This window comes from Hylaeus volcanicus, chromosome 7, assembly GCF_026283585.1.
Source record: "Hylaeus volcanicus isolate JK05 chromosome 7, UHH_iyHylVolc1.0_haploid, whole genome shotgun sequence".
Lineage (NCBI taxonomy): Eukaryota > Metazoa > Arthropoda > Insecta > Hymenoptera > Colletidae > Hylaeus > Hylaeus volcanicus.
In genome coordinates, this window is record NC_071982.1 from 22,549,178 (window position 1) to 22,571,494 (window position 22,317).

At 36.2% G+C, this 22,317-nt stretch overlaps 5 protein-coding genes across 7 annotated transcripts in view; 2 read left to right on the forward strand and 3 right to left on the reverse strand.

Annotated features, from left to right (window-relative positions):
* The window catches only part of LOC128880083 (splicing factor Cactin), a 12,314-nt gene extending 1,108 nt beyond the window's left edge, over nucleotides 1-11,206 (forward strand). The window contains exons 2-13 of the mRNA XM_054129779.1: nucleotides 2,713-2,960; nucleotides 3,038-3,939; nucleotides 4,018-4,194; nucleotides 4,274-4,484; nucleotides 4,574-5,072; nucleotides 6,855-7,351; nucleotides 7,432-7,888; nucleotides 8,646-8,765; nucleotides 9,392-9,481; nucleotides 9,570-9,797; nucleotides 10,052-10,220; nucleotides 10,438-11,206. Of these exons, the coding sequence (XP_053985754.1) occupies nucleotides 2,713-2,960; nucleotides 3,038-3,939; nucleotides 4,018-4,194; nucleotides 4,274-4,484; nucleotides 4,574-5,072; nucleotides 6,855-7,351; nucleotides 7,432-7,888; nucleotides 8,646-8,765; nucleotides 9,392-9,481; nucleotides 9,570-9,797; nucleotides 10,052-10,220; nucleotides 10,438-10,598 (3,759 nt within the window). The 3' untranslated portion in view covers nucleotides 10,599-11,206. The remainder of the gene's footprint in view (nucleotides 1-2,712; nucleotides 2,961-3,037; nucleotides 3,940-4,017; nucleotides 4,195-4,273; nucleotides 4,485-4,573; nucleotides 5,073-6,854; nucleotides 7,352-7,431; nucleotides 7,889-8,645; nucleotides 8,766-9,391; nucleotides 9,482-9,569; nucleotides 9,798-10,051; nucleotides 10,221-10,437) is intronic.
* Nucleotides 331-2,342, reverse strand: LOC128880080 (cyclin-dependent kinases regulatory subunit). The gene is made up of 3 exons (XM_054129777.1): nucleotides 2,177-2,342; nucleotides 1,427-1,554; nucleotides 331-1,277 (listed from the first exon to the last, which is right to left on the reverse strand). The coding sequence occupies exons 1-3, from the start codon at nucleotides 2,230-2,232 to the stop codon at nucleotides 1,213-1,215; spliced, it is 249 nt and encodes an 82-aa protein (XP_053985752.1). The 5' UTR covers nucleotides 2,233-2,342; the 3' UTR covers nucleotides 331-1,212.
* Nucleotides 11,207-11,718: 512 nt separating the features above from the next.
* LOC128880064 (translation elongation factor 2) lies at nucleotides 11,719-17,893 on the forward strand. The gene is made up of 14 exons (XM_054129741.1): nucleotides 11,719-11,869; nucleotides 12,812-13,026; nucleotides 13,107-13,300; nucleotides 13,718-13,929; nucleotides 13,991-14,224; nucleotides 14,317-14,430; nucleotides 14,664-14,810; nucleotides 15,016-15,256; nucleotides 15,457-15,624; nucleotides 15,813-16,102; nucleotides 16,173-16,382; nucleotides 16,486-16,668; nucleotides 16,755-17,012; nucleotides 17,291-17,893. Exons 1-14 carry the CDS (start codon nucleotides 11,867-11,869, stop codon nucleotides 17,357-17,359), a joined length of 2,538 nt encoding a protein of 845 aa, XP_053985716.1. The 5' UTR covers nucleotides 11,719-11,866; the 3' UTR covers nucleotides 17,360-17,893.
* Nucleotides 17,894-18,222: 329 nt separating this feature from the next.
* Nucleotides 18,223-22,289, reverse strand: LOC128880073 (protein PRRC1-like). 3 transcript variants are annotated; one of them, XM_054129768.1, is made up of 5 exons: nucleotides 22,150-22,289; nucleotides 19,615-20,085; nucleotides 18,964-19,066; nucleotides 18,507-18,864; nucleotides 18,223-18,437 (listed from the first exon to the last, which is right to left on the reverse strand). In XM_054129768.1, the coding sequence occupies exons 2-5, from the start codon at nucleotides 20,045-20,047 to the stop codon at nucleotides 18,324-18,326; spliced, it is 1,008 nt and encodes a 335-aa protein (XP_053985743.1). In that variant the 5' UTR covers nucleotides 20,048-20,085; nucleotides 22,150-22,289; the 3' UTR covers nucleotides 18,223-18,323. The 3 variants fall into 3 exon arrangements, with proteins under 3 accessions (XP_053985743.1, XP_053985742.1, XP_053985741.1); XM_054129767.1 differs by lacking the exon at nucleotides 22,150-22,289 and adding an exon at nucleotides 20,486-20,726 and having other exon boundaries at nucleotides 19,627-20,085; XM_054129766.1 differs by lacking the exon at nucleotides 22,150-22,289 and adding an exon at nucleotides 20,486-20,719.
* Nucleotides 21,005-22,122, reverse strand: LOC128880082 (dolichyl-diphosphooligosaccharide--protein glycosyltransferase subunit 4). Its single transcript, XM_054129778.1, has 2 exons — nucleotides 21,438-22,122; nucleotides 21,005-21,291 (listed from the first exon to the last, which is right to left on the reverse strand). The coding sequence occupies exons 1-2, from the start codon at nucleotides 21,519-21,521 to the stop codon at nucleotides 21,187-21,189; spliced, it is 189 nt and encodes a 62-aa protein (XP_053985753.1). The 5' UTR covers nucleotides 21,522-22,122; the 3' UTR covers nucleotides 21,005-21,186.
* Nucleotides 22,290-22,317: the final 28 nt, after the last annotated feature.

A 22,317-nucleotide genomic window follows, 5' to 3' on the forward strand; every position in this document is an offset into this window, starting at 1 on the left:
CTCTCTCTCTCTCTCTCTCTCTCTCTCTCTCTCTCTCTCTCTCTCTCTCTTCCTCCTCCTCCTTCTCCTCTATATTCCACTCTTCTCGTATATTCGGCTAAATTTGCTTCACGCTTTTTTCTTATTCCAGAATGAAATAAAGGGACACGCGAATGGGTCTCGTATCAACGCGAGTTCTTTACATTTATGCTCAGAGTTTGTTCAATTCTTTCTCTCTATTCAAAGGCATTTCGGACGAAAATGAATACTACGAGAATTCGTATTCGTATTCGGAAACGTATTGTCTATCGCATAGAACATTATAATCGAAAAATACAATGAAAACTAAGATTATCAGTTACAAACTTTATTTAAGAAGTGACAGTACGTGATTTATCTATTAAAAGTAAATCAAAGTCAACTAATACTAAAGCATAAGAATTAGTTTTGAAAAATACTGATAAAATAACATTCCGAAATATACAATTGGAGAGCATAGGCCAAATGGAGTTACGTATACATATAATAAATACGATACATGATGCAAAATTGAATAATGTAAACATCTTGTAGCAAGGTACATAATAAACACCGAATTTAACGCTTAATTAGTAGTAATGGAATTTTTAATCAATATCCATATTGTTATTGAACTTAAAACTTAAAAACATATTTGCTTCGAATACATCATTCGTGTTAACCATAAAGAATGATTACTCTATGCATGGAATTAAAGTATACCTTAATAATAAACAAAACTTAGCACATTCGTGTAAGGCACTGTAATCACAAAATCATGAGGCTTTCTCTTACTTTACAAATTCCTAACGGAATAGTTGATTCCGCTTTGGAATGATAATTTTCGGAAAAAAACTAGAATATTTCAATGTTTCTACTTCGGTTACATCAAACGAAATACCAAGTTGTTGTGGTAATTTCAATATTAAGAACTAAGGCACTATATAGACATATATACAGAATACTTTGCTATTATGAATGACTTGCTAACAATGAAGACAGATAACCACATTCGCGATGTAGCAAAGAATCGAAAAAATCAAGTTATTATATCTTCTAGATTTATCAGATGTAATGCGAATTTATACAGTAGTTGTTTCTGTACTGCAATACCAATTATTTTAAATCGATTGAGATGGTTTGCTGTGATAGTCGAACTGTTCTATGAATATTAACAATGATCTGAAGTATTATTTACATATTGGTACAGCAACATTAAAGAGATTCGTTCTCTGATGGCGGAGATGTTATTTCTCTCTTAAAGAGTAAAATATGTGGCTCTGAAACAGACAAACGTTTCTGTTCAAAATATCGCCATCTCTATGAATAACGCTTTTAATTCTGGTTCTAAGAGAACTTTTCGTTAATATGAACAAGTTACCGCAGCAAAATTTAAATAATATTAAAAGAATTTTAAAAAGCAACATACCTGGTTTATGGATCATATAATGCACCCATCCTTGACTTTGTTGAACACCGATGGCTCTCCATTCTTGTTCGGAAAGCAGATGAGTACTCGACACAAACTTCACCAACTCCTTTGGCAGTACCACATGTCTAACAATTAATAAATATTGTTATAATTAATAAAAAATGGTAATTTTTTCCAAACAGAAGAATATTTGAATCATAACATTTTTAATCGCTATTAGAATTCCTTAATATTAGCTTTCTCACCGGGCCCCACCACCACAAAACCATCAATATCTGTTCTTTGTTGCGTAGCTATTATTCGGATGCTACAAGTTATGATTGCAGTTATATTCCCGAAATTTTAATACGCGTAAGAGTTCAGTTTCATATTCAAACGGCTGTCAGAATGCAACGTATTGATGTATTTTGATGCTGGAAACCGGTAAATTGAACGAATGAAAAGCAAAAGTGATGGGTTAGCAAAGCAAACAAAAGAGTATTCTAGACGGCCATTTAAACGGTATGTCACATCTGTACTCAAATGATGGACAAAGAAATTACTATAAGAATAAAATAGTCAAAATGAATCGATATAGATTTCTTATAAAGCGAAAACTTTGTGCTATGACTATAAACAGAATATCGAGATATAGACATAGATCCGAAAAATTAGGCTCGCGCGTCTCTCTAAACGGTACATATTTGAGCAAATGACCAAAAGCAAAACCTAAATCGAACATTACACATTGCCGTTATTTTTACCAACCTGTATTCGTATTTGTCGTCGTAGTATTTTTTTGAATAATAGATCTCATGCGGCATCGTGGTTCATTTAAGGATAATTCCAGACTTGAAAAATCAATTGTACATTCACTGAACACAACGAAAATCACTCGTGAATTTTCGAAAACCGTCCTCCAACAGCGTATGCTCTATAGATTTGAAAGTTTAACGGATGTAGCGTCAAGAAGAGAGGAGGAAAGTACTCTGTAGTCGTTGATAGTCAATTAAAACAAATTCTTATTAAAAGGAGATAGTATGATAAAATAATTTCCATAGATTTATCAATTTCTTGTAAATATCATCCATTTCTAACTCTTTGTATTATATCGTATTGCATTATATTGTCAACTTGAAACGGAAATTTGTATGTAGTAAACCGGAATCAGCTGTCTAAATTTTATAATGGCGGATATTGCTGCGTTATAGCATAGCGATATGGCGATATCGCGATATCGATAGCATAGCATCATCCTTTGTGAGGTTAAGTGTTTTAATTTGTACCTTGTATGTTTATTAAAGATGGATAAGTATTCCCGTAGGAAAGATTATGAGAGATCAAGAAACGATAATGAAGGTCGACGTAAATACAAAGAAAGAATTTCACGCAGGAATAATGACAGTGATTATGAAAGACGTACCAGTAGTTCAAAGTCAAAACATAAACATTCTAAAAGTTCCAGTGAAAAGTGTACGAAATCTAAGCATAGAGATTCTTCGGAATTGTACGAATCTCATAAAATATCTTCTAAACGTAAAAACAAGAAAAGGTAAGTTGTAATAGATAATATTATTGAAATTATTGATAATTGTATTTTTTTTTACATTATCATTTGCTTCATTTTAGATCATCATCGTCATCGTCGTCGTCGTCTTCGTCTTCGTCTTCGTCTTCGTCTTTGTCTTCGTCTTCGTCTTCGTCTTCGTCTTTGTCTTTGTCTTCTTCAAATTCAAGTGAATCCAGTAGCTCATCCTCGAGTTCTACAAAGCTATTAGAGAAGCTCCAGAAACAACGCCAAAAACAAATCGAAGAGAGGAAACGTCAGAAAGAACTAATGAAAGCAACAGAGACACCGGAAGAAAAGAGGTTACGTCGCTTAAAAAAGAAAGAAGCCAAAGAACGCAAACGTAAAGAAAGAATGGGTTGGGACAACGATTATTTGCATTACACAAATACAGATAATCCGTTTGGCGATGGAAATTTATTATCTACATTTGTATGGTCTAAGAAACTTGAAAAGGAAGGTTTACTTGGTGTTAGTAGAGAAGCATTAGAAATTAGGAATAGACATAAACAAGAGGAAAATAAAAGAGAGTTAGAGAAAGTTAAGAAACGGCGACAAGAAAGAGAATTGGAAAGACAACAAAGGGAAGAAGAAATGACATTGTTACAAAGAGGAAAAGAAGCTGCCCAGTTGGAACAATGGGCAAGACAAGAAGATCAATTTCATTTAGAGCAAGCAAGGTTAAGATCTCGTATCAGAATACAGGATGGTCGTGCGAAACCGATCGATCTTCTTGCAAAATATATTAGCGCCGAGGAAGAAGTCGATGCCGTGGAAATGCACGAACCTTATACTTATTTACGTGGTCTACACGTAAAAGATTTAGAAGACCTTATCGAAGATATTAAAGTTTACAAGGAATTGGAACGTGGTAAAAATTTGGATTATTGGAATGATATTACTGTAATCGTTGAAGATGAATTACACAAATTAAGAAAATTAGAAAGATCGGAATACGAAGTAGGTAAGTGTTTGTTTACTGTATACGTAAAAAGATTTACTTAGAGTTTTTTAAGGAAAATTATATAACGTATTATTTTAGCTGTCGGTCGAAGAGAAGGAATACACGAATCGGTAGCTAAAGATGTAACTGCCATTTTCAAAGGAAAAACAGCAACGCAACTAGAAGCTTTACAGTTACAAATCGAAACAAAAATTACAGGAAAACCAGAAGGTGTTGACATAGGATACTGGGAAAGCCTCTTATCTCAATTAAAAGGTAAGCTTAAAAGATCCTAATGATACAGATTAAATGATATTACTCGATATACACGTTTATATTAATCACTTTTTCTCAGCGCATATGGCAAGGGCACGATTAAGAGATCGACACCAAGAAAATTTGCGGAAAAAATTGGAAGTCTTAATCGCTGAACAGGGTGTAGCTAGAATGGAAAATGAGCCTGATTCTTTGCAAGCACACATCGAAACACCCGGGGAACAATCAGAAAAACAAGATGCACCCTCTACTAGTACAGCTATAGAAAAAAGCGAGGAAAGTCAGTCCGAGTATGTATTAGTTTCTATATACGTTTACGTTTGCGTTTGCAGCTACCGAGAAATAAAAAGTTATGTGATTGTGTTTTATAAATTTACAGTGATGATCAAGAAACTATTAACGCGGCTGACGATCTTTTGTCAGAATCTTTTTGCGAATATGAATCTGGAGGTTATTCACCAAAATATATACCTTACTGTCAACTTGAACCAGGAACAATAGTCACTTTAGAAGAAGATGATAATCAGCGATTAGAATATGCGAGAAATCAAGTACTTAGTACCGGACGGAAAATTCAGAACGTTATGACCGCGGAAGAACAAGCTATGCACAGGGAAGCACGTAAAAATATGGGTTCCGATGAGGCACAATTTAGCGTTGAGTCTTCTTTAGAAGCACAAATTTACTTGTGGTCTGACAAGTATAGACCTAGAAAGCCAAGATATTTTAATCGTGTACATACCGGTTTTGAATGGAATAAATATAATCAAACACATTACGACATGGATAATCCGCCACCGAAAATTGTTCAAGGCTATAAATTTAACATTTTTTATCCGGATCTTATAGACAAAAACACAACGCCTGAGTACTTTTTGGTAAGACATTTCAGTTATTTTTAAATTAATACTATAAATTATAACTGACATAAATTGAAAAACTTGACCTGGGCTAACGTAACGCATTTTTTGTAATTTTCAGACACCCTGTGCCGATAACAAAGACTTTGCAATTTTACGATTTCATGCTGGTCCACCATACGAAGACATCGCATTTAAGATCGTTAACAGAGAATGGGAATATTCGTATAAACGTGGGTTCAGATGTCAATTTCACAATAACATATTTCAGTTGTGGTTTCACTTCAAACGTTATCGATATCGTCGATAAACCATCATCTTTTGGTACTATGTGTATAACATGTATTTCTGTAAATACGTTTCTAAATATACATATAATATTATTTATAGCTATCATTCTAATTGGACACGAATATTTTTAACGTTGCGTTTAAATAAAATTCCATAATTATATACTTACTTTGAATAATGATGTTACCTGATTTGTTTATTGTAAGAAAATATTTTTTGTTGTAGCAGCATTGTTCCGAGTGTAGTTGATTTTCATCGGTAATTCGTGACACAGTCACAATATCATTCGAAATACCTAACGCTATAAGACAACTGTACGCGGTTCCGTGATGACGGGAACGTACACAAACGAGTCTCGGTATAGTTGTTTAACAGTGGTCGGTGGATCGATTTCGTGGACATCTGTATTCTTCGTATAGTCGACCACAATGAGAAAGGTAAAAGCTATATGTAGCCAATGGCAAGGTAAACCGAAGCTCAGTGCACCGATAAAGGGCCTTTGAACGTCTACGCGTATAAAATCACATTTGTTATCTTTAAATTTCCGCCAATTCGAATCGATACACTGACTCAAGAACGATCAAATACGCGTTATTTTACACATGTTATTCAGAAATCGTTCGAAATAATCGTCGTTTGCGAGTATGTGCATAGCTTTATGTTTACAATGATTTAGTGGTTATGATTTAGTGAATGTTTAGAAACATGTAAAATGTATTAGAGTCATACGTGAATTTAAAAACTATTCCGCTATTAACACGACACATTTTAATGATAAAGTGTAGCAGAATTGTGTCGCGTGCGTCCGAAGAAATTTGAATGGAACAGTTTAAACGACACAATGAACGTTTCGACGAAAGCTAATTCAGTGAGTGTGAGTTGTCAGAGAGAAGGAACAATTCGAAAGTTAAAGGAAAATCCATTTTTTAAACGTGATAACCAGAATTGTTGGAAAATCAATTCGTACCGATAACAGATCGAAAAACGATGAAGTTTAAACGTGCTTGACTACGGTAAAACCGATTTTTCACATTTTATTCGTTTTCGAGCACGGTAAGTTTCATTCGCGTAAAGATCTATTATGAAACCTTAAAGTATCCAATATTTTTCAAAACGAAAAATCGTCTTTGTGGCAATAATACGTACAAGTACCGCGATAAACGTGGTCGCGTCGTTTATTACATCGTATTTTAAACAATAAATTTTGTACAAGTACGGTATCTGCCGCAAAAATCATGAAATGGAAAAAGGGTCCGACAGCGACAGAGGTCCTGTCCGAGAAAACGTTTTTAGTGATCAAGGAAGATCTGGGCATATTGGAAAGTAAGTCGATATTATGCGTTACACTTCTTTGTCCAACAAACAAAACTTTTAATATTCTGTAATTGTAATAACTCGAATAACTGTAACGACTAAATATATGTAATGTATTATATGTATATCGCTTCGAAAAAAGGAAACCAACGAGGAAAATTGAAGATGGCGGACATTGGTACTTGGCCGCCAAAGATGAAATGCGGCTCGTCGGTTTACGGAAATCTGGAGAGACCAAAGACTGCGAATCTCGAGAAACCGAGTGTCTTGGATCCGAATCTCGTTGACAAACTCGACATGTCTCTGCTGAGCAAAGAGCTGCTCAGTGACTCTATGACGTTGTTCCGCCATTCGAAAATAATTAGTGGGGGAACATTGTCGTTTCCTTCGTCGTCAAGGTGTCGTCAAGACGTCACTGTTGGCGAACGACGACAACAGCAGCAGCAGCAACAACAACAACAACAACAACAGAGGCCAGCGTCTAACGGCGCAGTAGCGGCGTGGTGCAGTGATTTAGCATCGACGCGACACAAACGACGGACATTCGAACAGATTTTGGACACAAGGCTCGGGCACGTCGACGTCTCTTCAGAATCACCAAAAATGCAGAAACAGGCGCGCATCACTGGTCAGGATACCGCGATGACCAAGAAGAGCATGGATAATAAAAAATTGGATGACAATAACAATCGGTTCGTGTTTATTTTAATTTACGAATTTACGAATTTACGAATTTACGATAAACTTTAACGGCGAACCTCCGTTATATTAGAAATGGAACAATCGGCCATAAGGTACCGCCCCTCTCCACGTTAAAGAAGAAAAGTTCAAGCCCGACGATACAAAACGATCTGGAGGTGTTCACAGCTTCCTCGACAAAGACCGCCCCGGAACCGTGCAAAAGTTGCGGTGCGGCAAATCAACCGGAACGATTTCACAGTCACCCGAAGAGTAACCAGCAAAAGATCAAAGATAGCCCGACAAATTCCAATACGAAAATCTCGATACCAAAAACCGTTCAGAAACCTGTTGCTTTGCACTTTCGCAGCGGCAAGAACAAAAATAACATCGAAATCGAGCAAGGATTAGTTCCAGATTTTAAGTCGAAATCGGCTAGTCCGCAATCGTGCAAACCGACTAAGAAAGGACCAAGGACCATCACTTGTTACATATGTGGCCGCGAATTCGGTACCGCCAGCTTTCCTATTCACGAGCCTCGGTGTATGCAAGTAAGTTCGTTGCGAGCAATCGATCGAGTAATTTCGATGCACTCACATTTCCTGAATATCTTTACGAAAGAATCTTATCGGATGATTCTTAAGAGAGCTTTTCTTGTACAAAATATTCTTTCAGAATATTAGGTATACTCTTCGAACAAGATCACACCAGTATCGAACATGATGTCGGCAGAAAATAGAAAACAGAAAACTCTATCGCTCTATCTATTCAACTATAGCGAATAATAGAAATACCGAGACAGTAATAATTCGTATAGGGCAAAGATAATATTATATCGAACTTGAACCGCGTTATTCGTCTACGTGATGGTATCGAACACGATGGACATAAATATTATTGAATTTTCCTGTCTGGAAACACGTAATACGTCAAGGCCCTTGATAGAATCAATACGAGTACGTACATACTGCGTATACCGTCCGAGTTAATATCGAAAACATTTATATGTATACGTGCACATGAACGGACACAACTCGTACCGCGTATATTCCCTCTCTTAGTCGAGTACTATAATGTTACTATACGATGGAACTAATGCTACGTAATTTGCACGCGAGTCCAAGTTCGTATACGTAGATTCGGCTCGATATGTTTCGTGACGACCTCATCTGTCGCGTAACTGTCATATCCGCCTAACATGCATTAATTACACGTGTCTCATCTACATGTACGTTCGATCGTATTCCTTACGATCCCCTTGGAATCTCTCTAAGAATGCTACCGAATTAATAAATGTCATGCTTGTAGAAATGGGAACGAGAAAATAACTGTTTGCCTGCCAACCAAAGACGTCCGACACCTCAAAGACCCGAAACACCGATCGTCGATCGATTAGAATGGAACGCAGCGGCATGGGAAGAAAGTCAGGTATCTCATGTCTGTCGTTTAATCGTCTCTTTAAACACGTAAATTGCACCTATAGTCTTAGGTGACCGCGGGCACTCGGGCTAGTTTTCTTGAGCATACACGATACACTCGTATTTTCAGAATCGATATCCTCGAAAACCAAGTTTCATATCAAGTCATTTTATTCTGTGTTTCCTAGTTAGTTTTCTATGTTGAATTCAATTCGTTTGAATTGTTTCATTTCCAACAATTATGTTAAGACTCTCGTGCATAATCACGAGCTTTTTATGTGTAACTCGCTAAAGTTCACCCATAGAAAGAACATGTCACGCACACGCACTATAATCCCCCGGTCTTATCGTTTTCAAGGTGCTGCCTGCCCCACATTTACCTCTGTAAGACCAACGACGTGTTCGATCTAACAATAAGACTAAAAACCGCATTGCGTCTCGTTAAGTTCATCAAGACGTTAAGGAGAAACTTTTCGTTCAATTTGCTTTCTTCCCTTTAAACTAAATGTTCAGTCTTGGCTGGTGTTTCGAGTTCGACTATTGCTAAATGCAAGCGTCGAATGTTTAGTTTGCATCGACTACAGTTTATCCAATATCTCTAAATGTTAACGAGTATTTTACTTTATACTCTTTCAGGCACAATTAATTCCGTGTTTCAAGTGCGGAAGAACATTCATACCGGAACGTCTGCCGATACATCAGAAAAGCTGCAAAGCTCCACCAAAGGTGAACCAGCTTCACGACGTTTATATTACTAATATAATCATAACGCGTTGTTTTGTAAACACCGATAAGCTAACATTCGAATCGACAGAATCCTGACTCGGACAAGTCGGGAAGCTCCGGTCTAGAAAAGTCTACGAGCACCTCTCGATCCGTACCACCCACAGTTGCTTGTCAAAGTTGCGGCAGAAACTTTGGTACGAAGAGTATCAAGATACATGAGCCTCGATGTATCAAGCGGTCTCAAATGGAGAACGACAGACACCTGCGAAGGAAAGACTCGTTGAGCGTACAAGAAATCTCAACCAGTCCAACGGGGGTGAGTCGCGTTGGAAAACATGCTTATATCCTCCAGTTCGCGTGAAATTATCTTCGTTGTTAAACTTTTGTTAATTCTATTATCGTTCGATGTTCAGAGGATAATGTAACTATTTAGTGTGCACCATTTTGTTGATAATTAATAGCTACGAATAAAAATTGTGTCGTTTCTATTCAAGTGTTGTTGTTAATCGAGGGTGGAACGAATAGGTAGCGGTCAGATAGCGACAATCATTCGCAGAAAATTGGTTTTAGGAGCAACAGAAGAGGATGGTCACATGTTACATATGTGGTAGAGACTTTGGATACACTAGCATAACCATTCACGAGCCACAGTGTCTGAAAAAGTGGCACGTGGAGAACGAGAAATTGCTGCCTGGCGACAGAAGAAAAGAACCCCAAAGACCTGAGCTTATTTACACTCGTGAGTTTTGTAATTTGAAGGCCTTTCAAAAAAATGAAGACACAATCGATCGGTAGAGAAAAACAATTTCAATGAAACTGCTTGACTTGCATGACGTCATAGGTTGAATAACCTCGGTGATCGATTCGTTTGAATGCTTTCGTTTGGTACACTTTTTCTTTGAAACGCGGTCGTGATATTTTCTGTTCTTCACGTACTTGTTTTAATTGATATACAGGTAATCCAGAAACAGGAAGTATGGTAGTCGACGTGGTAGCGATGGCCGAGGCTAACTGGAAATCGCACCTGAATCAATTGGTCCCGTGCAAATACTGCGGAAGGACCTTTAATCCCGATCGTGTAAGCATTCACGAACGGAGCTGCAAGGGGAATCGCTGAAATTTTATATCATAGTTACAATGGAGCCGACAAAAGAATCTACTTGAAAAATGTTCTCGTTTGTATAATGCGGAATAGGGTTTACCTGCTCCACCATAGACCGAGTCGATTCTCTCTTCGATCCAATTCTAGAGGATCGCGTTCTTGAACAATTGTAAAACAATTTAATATAACAGTAGGTTTTCCTCTAATTATTCCGAGCAGTATAAACAAATAATATGATTTTGATGTATTTCTATCGTAAAAATTTTAATGCACGCATATACATGTATATATTTAAAAAAAAAAAAAAAAGAAAAAGAAAAGTCAAATTCGTTACGTGTGACAATTTGTTTTAGTAAAATAATTTCACAGTATAATGTTATAATGTATATAAAAGACGAATGTAACGTTGCACGAACACTGTCCTTAAAAATGAGTGTATTACGCACAATTCATTACTATTTTCATAGTCGCGATAACGAAGATTAATAATTATTAATGTCTTTTATACACGTGTAATCTAGGTATAATATATGTAGAGTAGTGATTGTTAAATTGACGCAGTATTTTGTATGAGTACATTGTACAATGTTGATAACAATAAGAAAGTAACGTTTAGTGATGTATGTTTTCGATCAATGTTCATTTCGTAACCTTTCGATTTTATCATAATCTCCTCAGCGTATTTTCTTCCTTTGCTAATACCATACAGGCAAATCTATTTCATATTCTCGATCATGTACACAATACTATTGTAGTAATAATAGAAATCTTTAAAGAAATGTTTTTTTGTTGACTACCCCGCAAAGCAATCAACTGGAATTTGTATGATCGTTTCAATGAATTGACCTTGAATGTAATAATATCGACATTTAAAATGAAAAAAGAATAATCAAAAATTAATGTAAAATGTAAATAAATATTCCTTTTTATATTTTTATTCGGACTGTTCAGATGGCAACATCATGCATCATACATAACAGTTGCTACAATACCGTTACGAACCAGATGAAATAAGGTTATGGAAAGGGAAACGGAAAGAGGATTGCATTTTAAATTGTATATAATCACCTGCGAGCTGCGCACGCAGTTTCGGCCACGTGGTAGGGATCACGAAATTCCAATTGGTCCTGTGCACGACACGAAATACGCGTGACAACCGGTGCCCTCTATCGTGCACGAACGTTCGTCCCTTTCACGAAACTCGTGTTCTTTCTTAGGGAGTCCGCCATTGTTGGTGCACGTATATTTCTGACCAGGCCAACGGAAATCGGACAACATCCAAAATGGTACGTATGATCGTTACAAACTATCACGAACATGTAGAACCGTATGGTGCGTGGAGTGCAGAGATGCGAATATTTTTGAAGACCGAGCGTCACCCGGGTTTGGGAAAATTCAAAAAACTGGCGGATTACTTGGGATTGCGCAACTCCTTTCGAGGACGAATTTCGAGGCTTGCGGTGGATATGCCGGGGGCAATGATCTCTGGTGATTCTACAAATATTCCGGCAGGACATTCCTGAAAATTTTACGTCGCAAGGGTTGAACGTTGTCGGTGTTCAGAGTTGAAATATGTTTCGTCTCTCGTTTGGGAGGCAACGTGTCATGGAGCTTTGTAGGGCTCTCGATGCGAGTCAGCATGCTCTTGGAACATCGTGAATCGTTCTTTACGATCCCTTGTGCATCAGGAATTCGACAGAGAAGAGTTATTATGCAGACAAATACATCGAGTACTTTGTACGGTGTATGTAGAGAATAAGGAGAAGTCGTAAAATTCTAGAGTCAGGAGTTACTTCAATACAGAAACGTACGGACGCTGTGCAAAGAAAAATGTCCACATGGGAAGACGCTATTTCATTTTCTTGTAAATTAATAACGTATAGGTGTCCGTAGTATTTATCAAGATTTGCGAAGCTTTAATTCCAATATGGTCAGTATCAAGATTACTAAATTTTTTTTCTTTTTTTTTTCCTTTTTTTTTTTAAACCAAACCAACATTTATTTCGAGTTTAAAATTCCGTGCCTCGGAGAAACGTCAAATGTGCACATAATTGAATTGATATTGAATTTTTGTCAAGTTCTTTGTTGTTGACGTTGTTAAATTTGCTTCTCCTTTGTGCATCTATCGATAGCGCTGTGTGAAATACGCGAAATCCGTATATTTCCTGGTGATCGTAGTATAGTAATGTATGCATCTTTGGAATTACCAAGAATGTTTTTTGTTTCAGGTGAACTTCACAGTAGACGAGATACGTGCCATGATGGACAAAAAGAAAAACATCAGAAATATGTCCGTCATTGCACACGTCGATCATGGAAAGTCAACTTTGACAGACTCCCTTGTATCTAAAGCCGGTATTATCGCTGGCGCCAAAGCTGGTGAAACCCGTTTTACAGATACTCGTAAGGATGAACAGGAACGTTGTATTACAATTAAATCCACGTAAGTTTGCTTTGTGTAGCAGGATTATTTCGTAATTTTCGTTTTCCTGTTTATAATTGGTACTTTAAATTTCTTTCTAGTGCTATTTCTATGTTCTTTGCCCTCGACGAAAAAGATCTAGTTTTTATCCAAAATCCTGATCAGCGCGACAAGGATGAAAAGGGCTTTTTAATCAATCTCATCGATTCGCCTGGCCACGTCGATTTTTCTAGCGAAGTAACGGCTGCTCTTCGCGTAACCGATGGAGCTCTTGTGGTCGTCGATTGTGTATCTGGTACATATTTTACAACTATTCCCTTCGAATTGTATAAATGCATATTGTTTTATGTATCACAGAGTCTTAATTTTTAATAACGATATCAATGTGTAAAAATGATACTTTTTTTATTTGTATCAAAAAACTCCCTTCCAGCACAAAAAGTGTTACTCTGTAGCGTATCGGCTCTGATTTATCCGACCGATACACATTGACAATGCTGACGGTGCGTTAATGGAAGGAGATTAAAAGCAGCTGTGTTTAAACGCTGTTAGTGGACCTCTATCCTTATGTCCGTTACTAGCATGCTACGACACAATTGCCACAATCGCTACATATATATACATATAATATATGTATATTTCTTTTCGTTTTTCTCTCTTTTTTTTTTTTCCTTTATTTATCGTAATTTTCATCGAGTCTTTCCTTTTCAAGGTGTTTGTGTACAAACTGAAACTGTACTTCGTCAAGCCATTGCTGAACGTATCAAACCTGTATTGTTCATGAACAAAATGGACAGAGCACTGTTGGAACTTCAGCTTGATAGCGAAGATCTCTATCAAACTTTCCAACGTATCGTTGAAAACGTTAACGTTATTATTGCTACATATTCGGATGATGATACCGGTCCCATGGGTGAAGTTAGAGTAAGTAGATAATTCTTTTGTAGATAATGTGTTATACTAACTTTGTGCTTGTTGTATACAGGTAGATCCTAGCAAAGGATCCGTGGGTTTTGGTTCTGGTCTTCACGGTTGGGCGTTTACGTTAAAACAATTTGCTGAAATGTATGCTGAGAAATTCAACATTGATATCGTGAAACTTATGAATAGATTATGGGGAGAGTCATTCGTCAACACCAAAACCAAGAAGTGGAGCAAACAGAAGGAAACTGATAACAAGCGATCTTTCTGCATGTACGTTTTAGATCCAATTTATAAGGTAAGTTTTCGATTGATAATATTGTATTATTGTTATATTACGTAAAGACTACCTTATTTGAAAAATAATATCAATATAAATTAAATCTACAGGTATTCGATTGTATTATGAATTACAAAAAAGAAGAAGCAGACAACCTGTTACAGAAATTAGGAATTGTTTTGAAACCAGAGGACAAAGATAAAGATGGTAAAGCACTGCTTAAGGTAAGATTTCTAGGGTATATAATCGATTCTATTTAAGCGAGAGAAAATATGACACTGCCGTATTTTACACTCGAGTATTTATGATGATTGTTCTAATTATTTTCTGACACCTCTTCTGAAATTTTTTGACTGATCATTCGAACAAGTTTCTGATAATATTTGAATCATAAGTATTTACGTAATCGATTATCGTACACCATCATATTATTACTGTTCTTTTATATATATTTTAGGTTGTCATGAGAACATGGTTACCTGCTGGAGAAGCTTTACTTCAGATGATTGCCATCCATTTACCATCCCCTGTAACTGCTCAAAAATATCGTATGGAAATGTTATACGAAGGTCCACACGATGACGAGGCTGCTATTGGTATTAAGGTATTTATGAAATATCTTTAATATTAATGTCCAAAACGTGTTGCTGTTCGAATCTTATTATGAATGATGATATTACAGACCTGTACTGAGATAATAATAACATGATAGATATTAAAATTTTCAACTGACCAGCATTTCGCATTTAGTTGATATTTGTATATACGAATCGGTATATTCATGTTCATATTAATATTTTGTTGTACAGAACTGTGATCCAAATGGACCACTCATGATGTATGTTTCAAAAATGGTACCAACTTCCGATAAAGGTCGTTTCTACGCCTTTGGCCGTGTATTCTCTGGAAAAGTGTGCACCGGCATGAAAGCACGTATCATGGGTCCTAACTTCCAACCAGGCAAAAAGGAAGATCTTTACGAGAAAGCTATTCAGCGTACAATTTTGATGATGGGTCGTTATGTCGAGGCGATCGAAGATGTGCCTTCTGGTTTGTAAACTTGTGTATATATATACGCTGAACATAGTTGATACTTGAACAAATAATTGAATGATGATTGTTCTCACAGACCTGTACTGATAGCTTTTTGAAAGATAATAGAACGGCCAACTGACACGATCGATAATATTAAAATGTCCTTTGGAATTTTTGTACGTGTTGTGTATTGATTAGTTTATCGTTTAACGCAGGTAATATTTGCGGACTTGTTGGTGTTGATCAATTCTTAGTAAAGACTGGTACAATTACCACGTTCAAAGATGCGCATAACATGAAAGTTATGAAGTTCTCAGTCTCCCCTGTAGTGCGTGTCGCTGTCGAACCTAAACATCCAGCAGATTTGCCAAAATTGGTCGAAGGTACGTTTATAAATCTAACGAACTGTGCGATACATTAAAATTTACTAATTAAGGATGAAACTATACATAGAGCATTGGGTTATGATAAGCTGTGATTTTGATTGAAATCTGAAGATTATAATTAAGTGCAACTAATATTTCCTATACGGTACGCATGTTATTAACTATAATAAAATACTCCTATTCAGGTCTTAAACGTTTGGCAAAATCTGATCCTATGGTACAATGTATCATCGAAGAATCTGGAGAACATATTATTGCTGGTGCTGGTGAACTTCATCTCGAAATTTGTTTGAAAGATTTGGAAGAAGATCATGCTTGCGTACCCATTAAGAAATCTGATCCCGTTGTTTCTTACAGAGAAACGATTTCGGAACAATCGAATCAAATGTGTCTTTCTAAATCACCCAATAAGCATAATCGTTTGTTCATGATGGCATGTCCCATGCCCGAGGGTCTCGCTGAAGATATTGACAATGTATGTTTTGTTTGTTCATGAACAAATATATAAATAATTTATTTTTACTTATCGTTTATCAATTTTGTAGGGCGAAGTTAATCCAAGGGACGACTTCAAAGTACGTGCTCGTTATTTAAGTGAAAAGTACGATTACGATGTAACCGAAGCCAGGAAGATCTGGTGCTTCGGCCCTGATGGAACAGGACCCAACATTCTTGTAGATTGTTCGAAAGGAGTACAATATCTTAACGAAATTAAAGATTCTGTTATAGCTGGATTCCAATGGGCCACGAAAGAGGTACGCAAGATATGCATGCCAAAAGGATACATGTTTAATACTTTATTACATCATCTTTCATTTATGTAATATCAACTCATAATTTTAATTATCTATTATGTAGGGTGTTCTTTCGGAAGAAAATTTGAGAGAAGTACGTTTTAACATTCACGATGTGACGTTACATGCTGACGCTATTCATAGAGGTGGTGGTCAGATTATACCTACCACAAGACGTTGCCTTTATGCTTGTCTCCTAACTGCGTCTCCCCGGCTAATGGAACCAGTTTATTTGTGTGAAATTCAGGTAAGCCAAGCTCTGTAATTTCTAATTTGTTGAAATATTGATTTCATTGATGTATTGCTTAAACAAGAAACGTTTAATACTTTTAGTGTCCTGAAATAGCGGTCGGTGGTATCTACGGAGTCCTTAACCGTAGAAGAGGTCACGTATTCGAAGAACAGCAAGTTGCTGGCACGCCTATGTTCGTTGTTAAAGCATTTCTTCCAGTAAACGAGTCCTTCGGTTTTACTGCCGATTTGCGTTCCAATACCGGAGGACAAGCTTTCCCACAGTGCGTATTCGACCATTGGCAGATTTTACCTGGCGACCCAATGGAACCTGCCTCTAGACCTTACACAGTTGTGCAGGTAAATTATTTATTTATTCTTTTGCTAAGTGTTGGAGAAAATACATACCCCCACGATCATAACTGATGGCAATGGATAAGTGTAAATACATTACCATTTTTAATCTCGTGGAAGAGAAAACTGTTTTTTGTTTTGGTGTTCCAGTAGCTTATCTATCCTGGTTTGCCTGAATAGGGAAACACACAATACTTTACCGTTCTATTATACGTATATAATATTATACGATGCACCAGTGTTAGTTAACGTCTGCTAATTTAGAATTATTTGCATTTTCACAGGAAACACGTAAGAGGAAGGGACTGAAAGAAGGTCTCCCAGATTTGAACGCATACCTTGACAAATTGTAACCTAGATTCGCGCGCACCATATTTAAATACCTATTTAAATATTGTAATTCAATTAATATCGCTCGAGCCGTATACAGCCACATCGGTTTATTATGAACTTTGTTTTGCGCAATGAACCGCGAGAAATATACGATTATAAATATGAAAAAAGATAATAAATTGTAATTATAACGGAAACTATGTATGCCAGCGCAAGGGAGGAATATTTTGTACATTTATTTAACTAAACATGCCACCGAATTAACGAGATCTAGTGGCTTTACGTTTTTAGCATATCACCATCAGATAAAGACTCGATTGTTGTTTTCAATGTGGCAACATGTTGCCCATTTCGTATGATATATAAAGAAGAAAAAGGAATTGTGATTTTTTACATTGCTTTTGTTCATCAAGATTAGTCTGTTTTTGTTCATATTCTCAACTCAAATAATTGGACGAATTCCGAAGTTACTAATAACAAAAAAGAATCACAGCAATGTAATCGTACCGAAAGAAAATATGTCTGGAAATTAAAGATGAAATTAAGAAATGGAATGTCTTTTTTTATTATCCACTCGATTTGTTAAAAACACCTGAAATTATTTATATCTAAATATGAAAATGTTATTGCAATAGTTGAGGCATTATTTATAGTTTAATAAAATAATCAATGTTTAATGTACCAAACCTATTTTTTATACATTTTGATTTCTTGATTTCATTAATCTTTTTGTACACGTCAATACAAGATATATATTTAAAATAGATTTCTCAAATTATGAACGGTAATTTAGTAAACAAGTCACATGTATTAAAATTGAATTAAATACATATTTTCAATAATGCATCAAAATAGCGTTAGAACTATTAGTTTACGAAATGAATCTTGATACATTTTTCAAGTATATTATAAATAAGTAAAATTGTATTTACAAAAATGCAATGTATCGACAAATTGCGTTGCGTCATATTCCTCTATAAGAATTTACACAGGATTAATTGTATTCTTGTAGATTCCAGCCAACGATTGAACTGCTAAAAGGATAGTGTCCCTTCTAGAAACCCCGGTAAGCGCATGATGCCATTCGTTGTGAGAAACCTTTGGGAATTTGTTCCGGTTAAAAAAACAACAACAATATAATTGTATAGCTCTTTGTTTGAAACAAACCTGTAAATTGGTTGCCATTAAGCTACCAACGGTAACTGCTAATCCAGACCATTTAAGAGGATAATCTTCAGGTGTAGCCTCTTGTGCCATTGTTACTATTTGACTCGGGACTGGTGTCATTTGAGTGAATGTTTGTAAATTCACATTGTGTTTAGGATCATTGAGAAGTATTACTCCCAAGTCGTACCACTTATCCTCGCCGACTTCTATCAAAAAATTTTCCACAGCAATTATAGGCATATCTTTTGGTAGGGTTGGAATATTTCGTGCAGAATTAATTCTCTCTTCTGCTCCTTTTACTCCAGCAGCAAAACCAATTGGTTGAGCAGCAATAGCTAAACTGTCAACTGGCACACCACTGAAAAAGTAACCGAGTATTTCATTCAAAATATAATATAACACGAAACGTGATTTATAATTAATTATAATTAATTACAAAATATATTATGTTACTTACGTTACCGTTGCTTTTCCAAATACTGTTTGGAAAGCTTGACGCACAGGACTTATTTTCACATCCTTATCCGAAGCAACTACAATTTCTACATCACCGCCAGAATCTGAAATGTACATTTTTAATAGAGTCCGTGCATAGGCTTGTATATTAATTAACATGTCGCACAACCACTATTCGCGGACAGTATAATGATTGTATTTAATTTATGAAACTTTCATTGACATAGCGATATACTTTCATTTTCAACGCTATAATTTAGAATTTGTCGTAGCTATTTTTCGTGAAGTTATATGTATATAGATACAATGTTGTCTTTGATTTCAACGACATTCGAATAATCGGATTAAATTGTGTCAGACCCTACTTTTCAAAGCAAATGATAAAATTGACAGTTGAGACGGTATACGGCACAGTGTTCATTGAATTAAGTTTAGCCTGCAGATTATCCAAAAATAACACGACACATATATACATACATACACTCCTTTCAGATATGATGCAATAACATAATTATGCATACAATGACACACATTTGAGAAGAAAATTTACAAGCCAAAGTATTAGTACAATGAACATATTTATAAAGAGAGGAACGTTTATTCAGATTTTCATCTTTATTTCCATGCCAGGATTAGTAACTTTTTTACTTACAAATGAACTCACGCATCTGAGGATCTAATGTTGTAATCATAGTGTTAACGCTATTCTTTGCTTTCTCTGCAACTTTGCTCAAGACATTACTGTTTACTACTGTTTCTTTAACCCACGATAGTAAACCACCGCCAACCATTCCTGAATCCTGCACCGGGCTTTCCGTTTGTGCAGTGCTTTCTAGATTTTGCACAGATACCATCGCTGTAGCAGCTGCAGTCGCATGACATGTTTCTTGCTGCAGAGGCTTAGACTGAACAACGGTATTTAACATTGATTTAGTGGGTTCTTGTTTCTTTTGTATAGATGGTTCCAAATGATGAGATCTGTCCGATAATAGGGCTCCCGAATTGGAAATAAAACTTGGCAACGCGATAGGCGGTGCTAGATTCGATAACAAATTTCCTGTGGATGTTGATATGCCTAACGGCATTAGCAGAGACGTAGACGAAGATAAACTGCTAAAAGAATCTGAAAATTACAATGCTTTTATCGTTTGCATACATTATGTGTATCGCGACAAAACGTCGAGATTAGACAATTATATTCATTGGCCTGCAAACTATTGCTTTTCTATATACAAACTGAAATTTATCATACTTTACTTTATAAACCATTTATAAAATTTTGTTAAACAAAATTAGATAGAGATATAAGCTTTCTGTATTGTATCCTACATCTCCGAATTCATTTCTTATTACATTTTTCGTATCTTTTACGCTTGATAAAATTTTAGTCTTTCATATTGTACGCTTAAATTTTGTTCTATTATGTAAAAATTGTAAGAAAATATCCAAGCAAATGGAAATTGTTGATTTGCAAAGATATTTGACAGATACGCAGGTGTTTGTGTTTTGCCTTTCCGTCTCACCTGTCTTTACGATTTCTCCAGATGCGGAAGATTCATCCGTCTTCCTTTCAACAAATTCGAACGTGGATTCCCCATTGGAATCGTCGGTCATTGCTGGCTAACTTTTTTAAATTTACACGTAAAATGTCCAAAACTATATATATCGTAAATTTTTTATACGCAAGTGTGCATATAAAAGACAATACTTTGACTATACCAACACTATGCATATATGTACATATATACATATAATTACGAGATATCAGTAGCTAACTTCATGCTCAAGGATGTCACCTGAACATGGAACCTAGCTACACAAAGCTAAACCGATCGTAATACTAATACGAAACGCGACACTTACTCCCGTTACCTTCATTTACTATAACGTAGTATTTTTTGTCATTTATTTTACACGATAACAAAGGCAAATTCAGTAATTTGTAAATCATTACATTCAACAAAAGATTAATTAATCTCTTACTTGATTATATAATAATCTTTATTACATATGGATTCTTGTAATTATACAATAGAATGGGATACAGAAAATATATTTTTATTTAATGTGGTTAATTGTATTTATAAAGTTAAAGCCAGTTACATTAAACGATAGACTTCATTCGTACAATTTCAAATACATGTTGATATGGAACCCCATCTGTACGTGTACAAATATTTGATGACGCAGATTAAGGTTATGTTGAAGAGTTTGTGTCATTTCCTTATTTTGAATAATTTGCATTTATATAGTGAAATAGGAATACTAAACAAAACAACGTCGCACCGAGGATGTTGCAAAAAACGGCGAGCTGCACGTCTGTAATCATCTGAAATGTTATACAGAATTAACCTATTAATTTGTTTTCCATTCGAACACGAAATATTTCAAAGTAAATAGAAATAAAGAGTACTTGGAAAGTAAAATGAAGGAAGGAAGGAATTAAGAAGGTATATAATTACCTTAAAAGATTACCTTATAGTATACACTGTTCGGTATACTTAACAAATACGTGATCTGACACGTTACACACCGCACAAACAATGAGTTACCAGGCATTACCCGTGGGAAAATTGCCAAGTTTCTAGCGAAGATAGTTCTCAATGTCGCTGCTAGATGGCGAGCTGTTTTTTTTTTTAAACTTGTGGCGTCATCGGTGGGAAAATGCCCAAGTTTATAATGAAAATAATTTTTATTGTTTTTGTAAGATGGCGCCACAGATACTTTTCCATCAAATATTCTTTATTTTTCGTAAATACATAGTTGATACGATTCTTTGGTTTAAAACTTTAAAACGCTACTTTTGTTAGTGTGTCAAATGTATGTATCAACTAAAATGTAGAGCGCATGCGCGTGTATGAATATATATTTAGTTGGGTGAATTTTTCCCACGCGGCACCACAAACTTTGTGCTTGGACCAGCTTGGACCTGCTTGGACCTGCTTGGACCCCCTGCGGCCCCTGCCCAAGTCCCCAAGTGCCCAGCCATTTGCTTGCATTTGCTGTTTGCGCTTGGACTGCATCAGACTGCATTGGACATGGACTTGGACTTGGACCCCCCACTGGTACAGTGGACGTGATCACACCGAAGAGCAACACTGTCGTCGTTGTCGTCGTCGTCGTTGGTTGTCGTCATGTCGTTACCAATCGTTATCAATCGTTACGTTACGAGTTACGAGTGACTTACCGATTCCAATCCACGATCCGTGATCCGTGCAGTCCAGTCAAGTCCAGACGTTGGGGCCGACGCGAGTACGCTAGAGTACGCGACTAGGATTGCGATTTTTCTCTCGTTATTATGAGAAATGTTTGAGTGGATTTCACGGTCGCCTATGCGCGCGTTGGCAACGAAAAA

Bases quoted from the DNA above. Each gene is read 5' to 3' on its own strand.
- LOC128880073 (XM_054129766.1), bottom strand. From the start codon at position 20,576: ATGACCGACGATTCCAATGGGGAATCCACGTTCGAATTTGTTGAAAGG. The intron at 20,086-20,485 runs GTGAGACGGAAA...TGTAATTTTCAG, and splicing joins TGGAGAAATCGTAAAGACAG to ATTCTTTTAGCAGTTTATCT. The intron at 18,865-18,963 runs GTAAGTAACATA...TTACTTTTTCAG, and splicing joins TTTGGAAAAGCAACGGTAAC to TGGTGTGCCAGTTGACAGTT.
- LOC128880082 (XM_054129778.1), bottom strand. From the start codon at position 21,521: ATGCCTGGTAACTCATTGTTTGTGCGGTGTGTAACGTGTCAGATCACG. The intron at 21,292-21,437 runs GTAATCTTTTAA...ATAACATTTCAG, and splicing joins CGAACAGTGTATACTATAAG to ATGATTACAGACGTGCAGCT.
- LOC128880064 (XM_054129741.1), top strand. The intron at 14,431-14,663 runs GTAAGATTTCTA...TATATATTTTAG, and splicing joins ATGGTAAAGCACTGCTTAAG to GTTGTCATGAGAACATGGTT. The intron at 16,383-16,485 runs GTACGCAAGATA...TCTATTATGTAG, and splicing joins TCCAATGGGCCACGAAAGAG to GGTGTTCTTTCGGAAGAAAA.
- LOC128880080 (XM_054129777.1), bottom strand. From the start codon at position 2,232: ATGCCGCATGAGATCTATTATTCAAAAAAATACTACGACGACAAATAC. The intron at 1,555-2,176 runs GTTGGTAAAAAT...ATTAATTGTTAG, and splicing joins GACGACAAATACGAATACAG to ACATGTGGTACTGCCAAAGG. The intron at 1,278-1,426 runs GTATGTTGCTTT...TGTCTGTTTCAG, and splicing joins TTATATGATCCATAAACCAG to AGCCACATATTTTACTCTTT.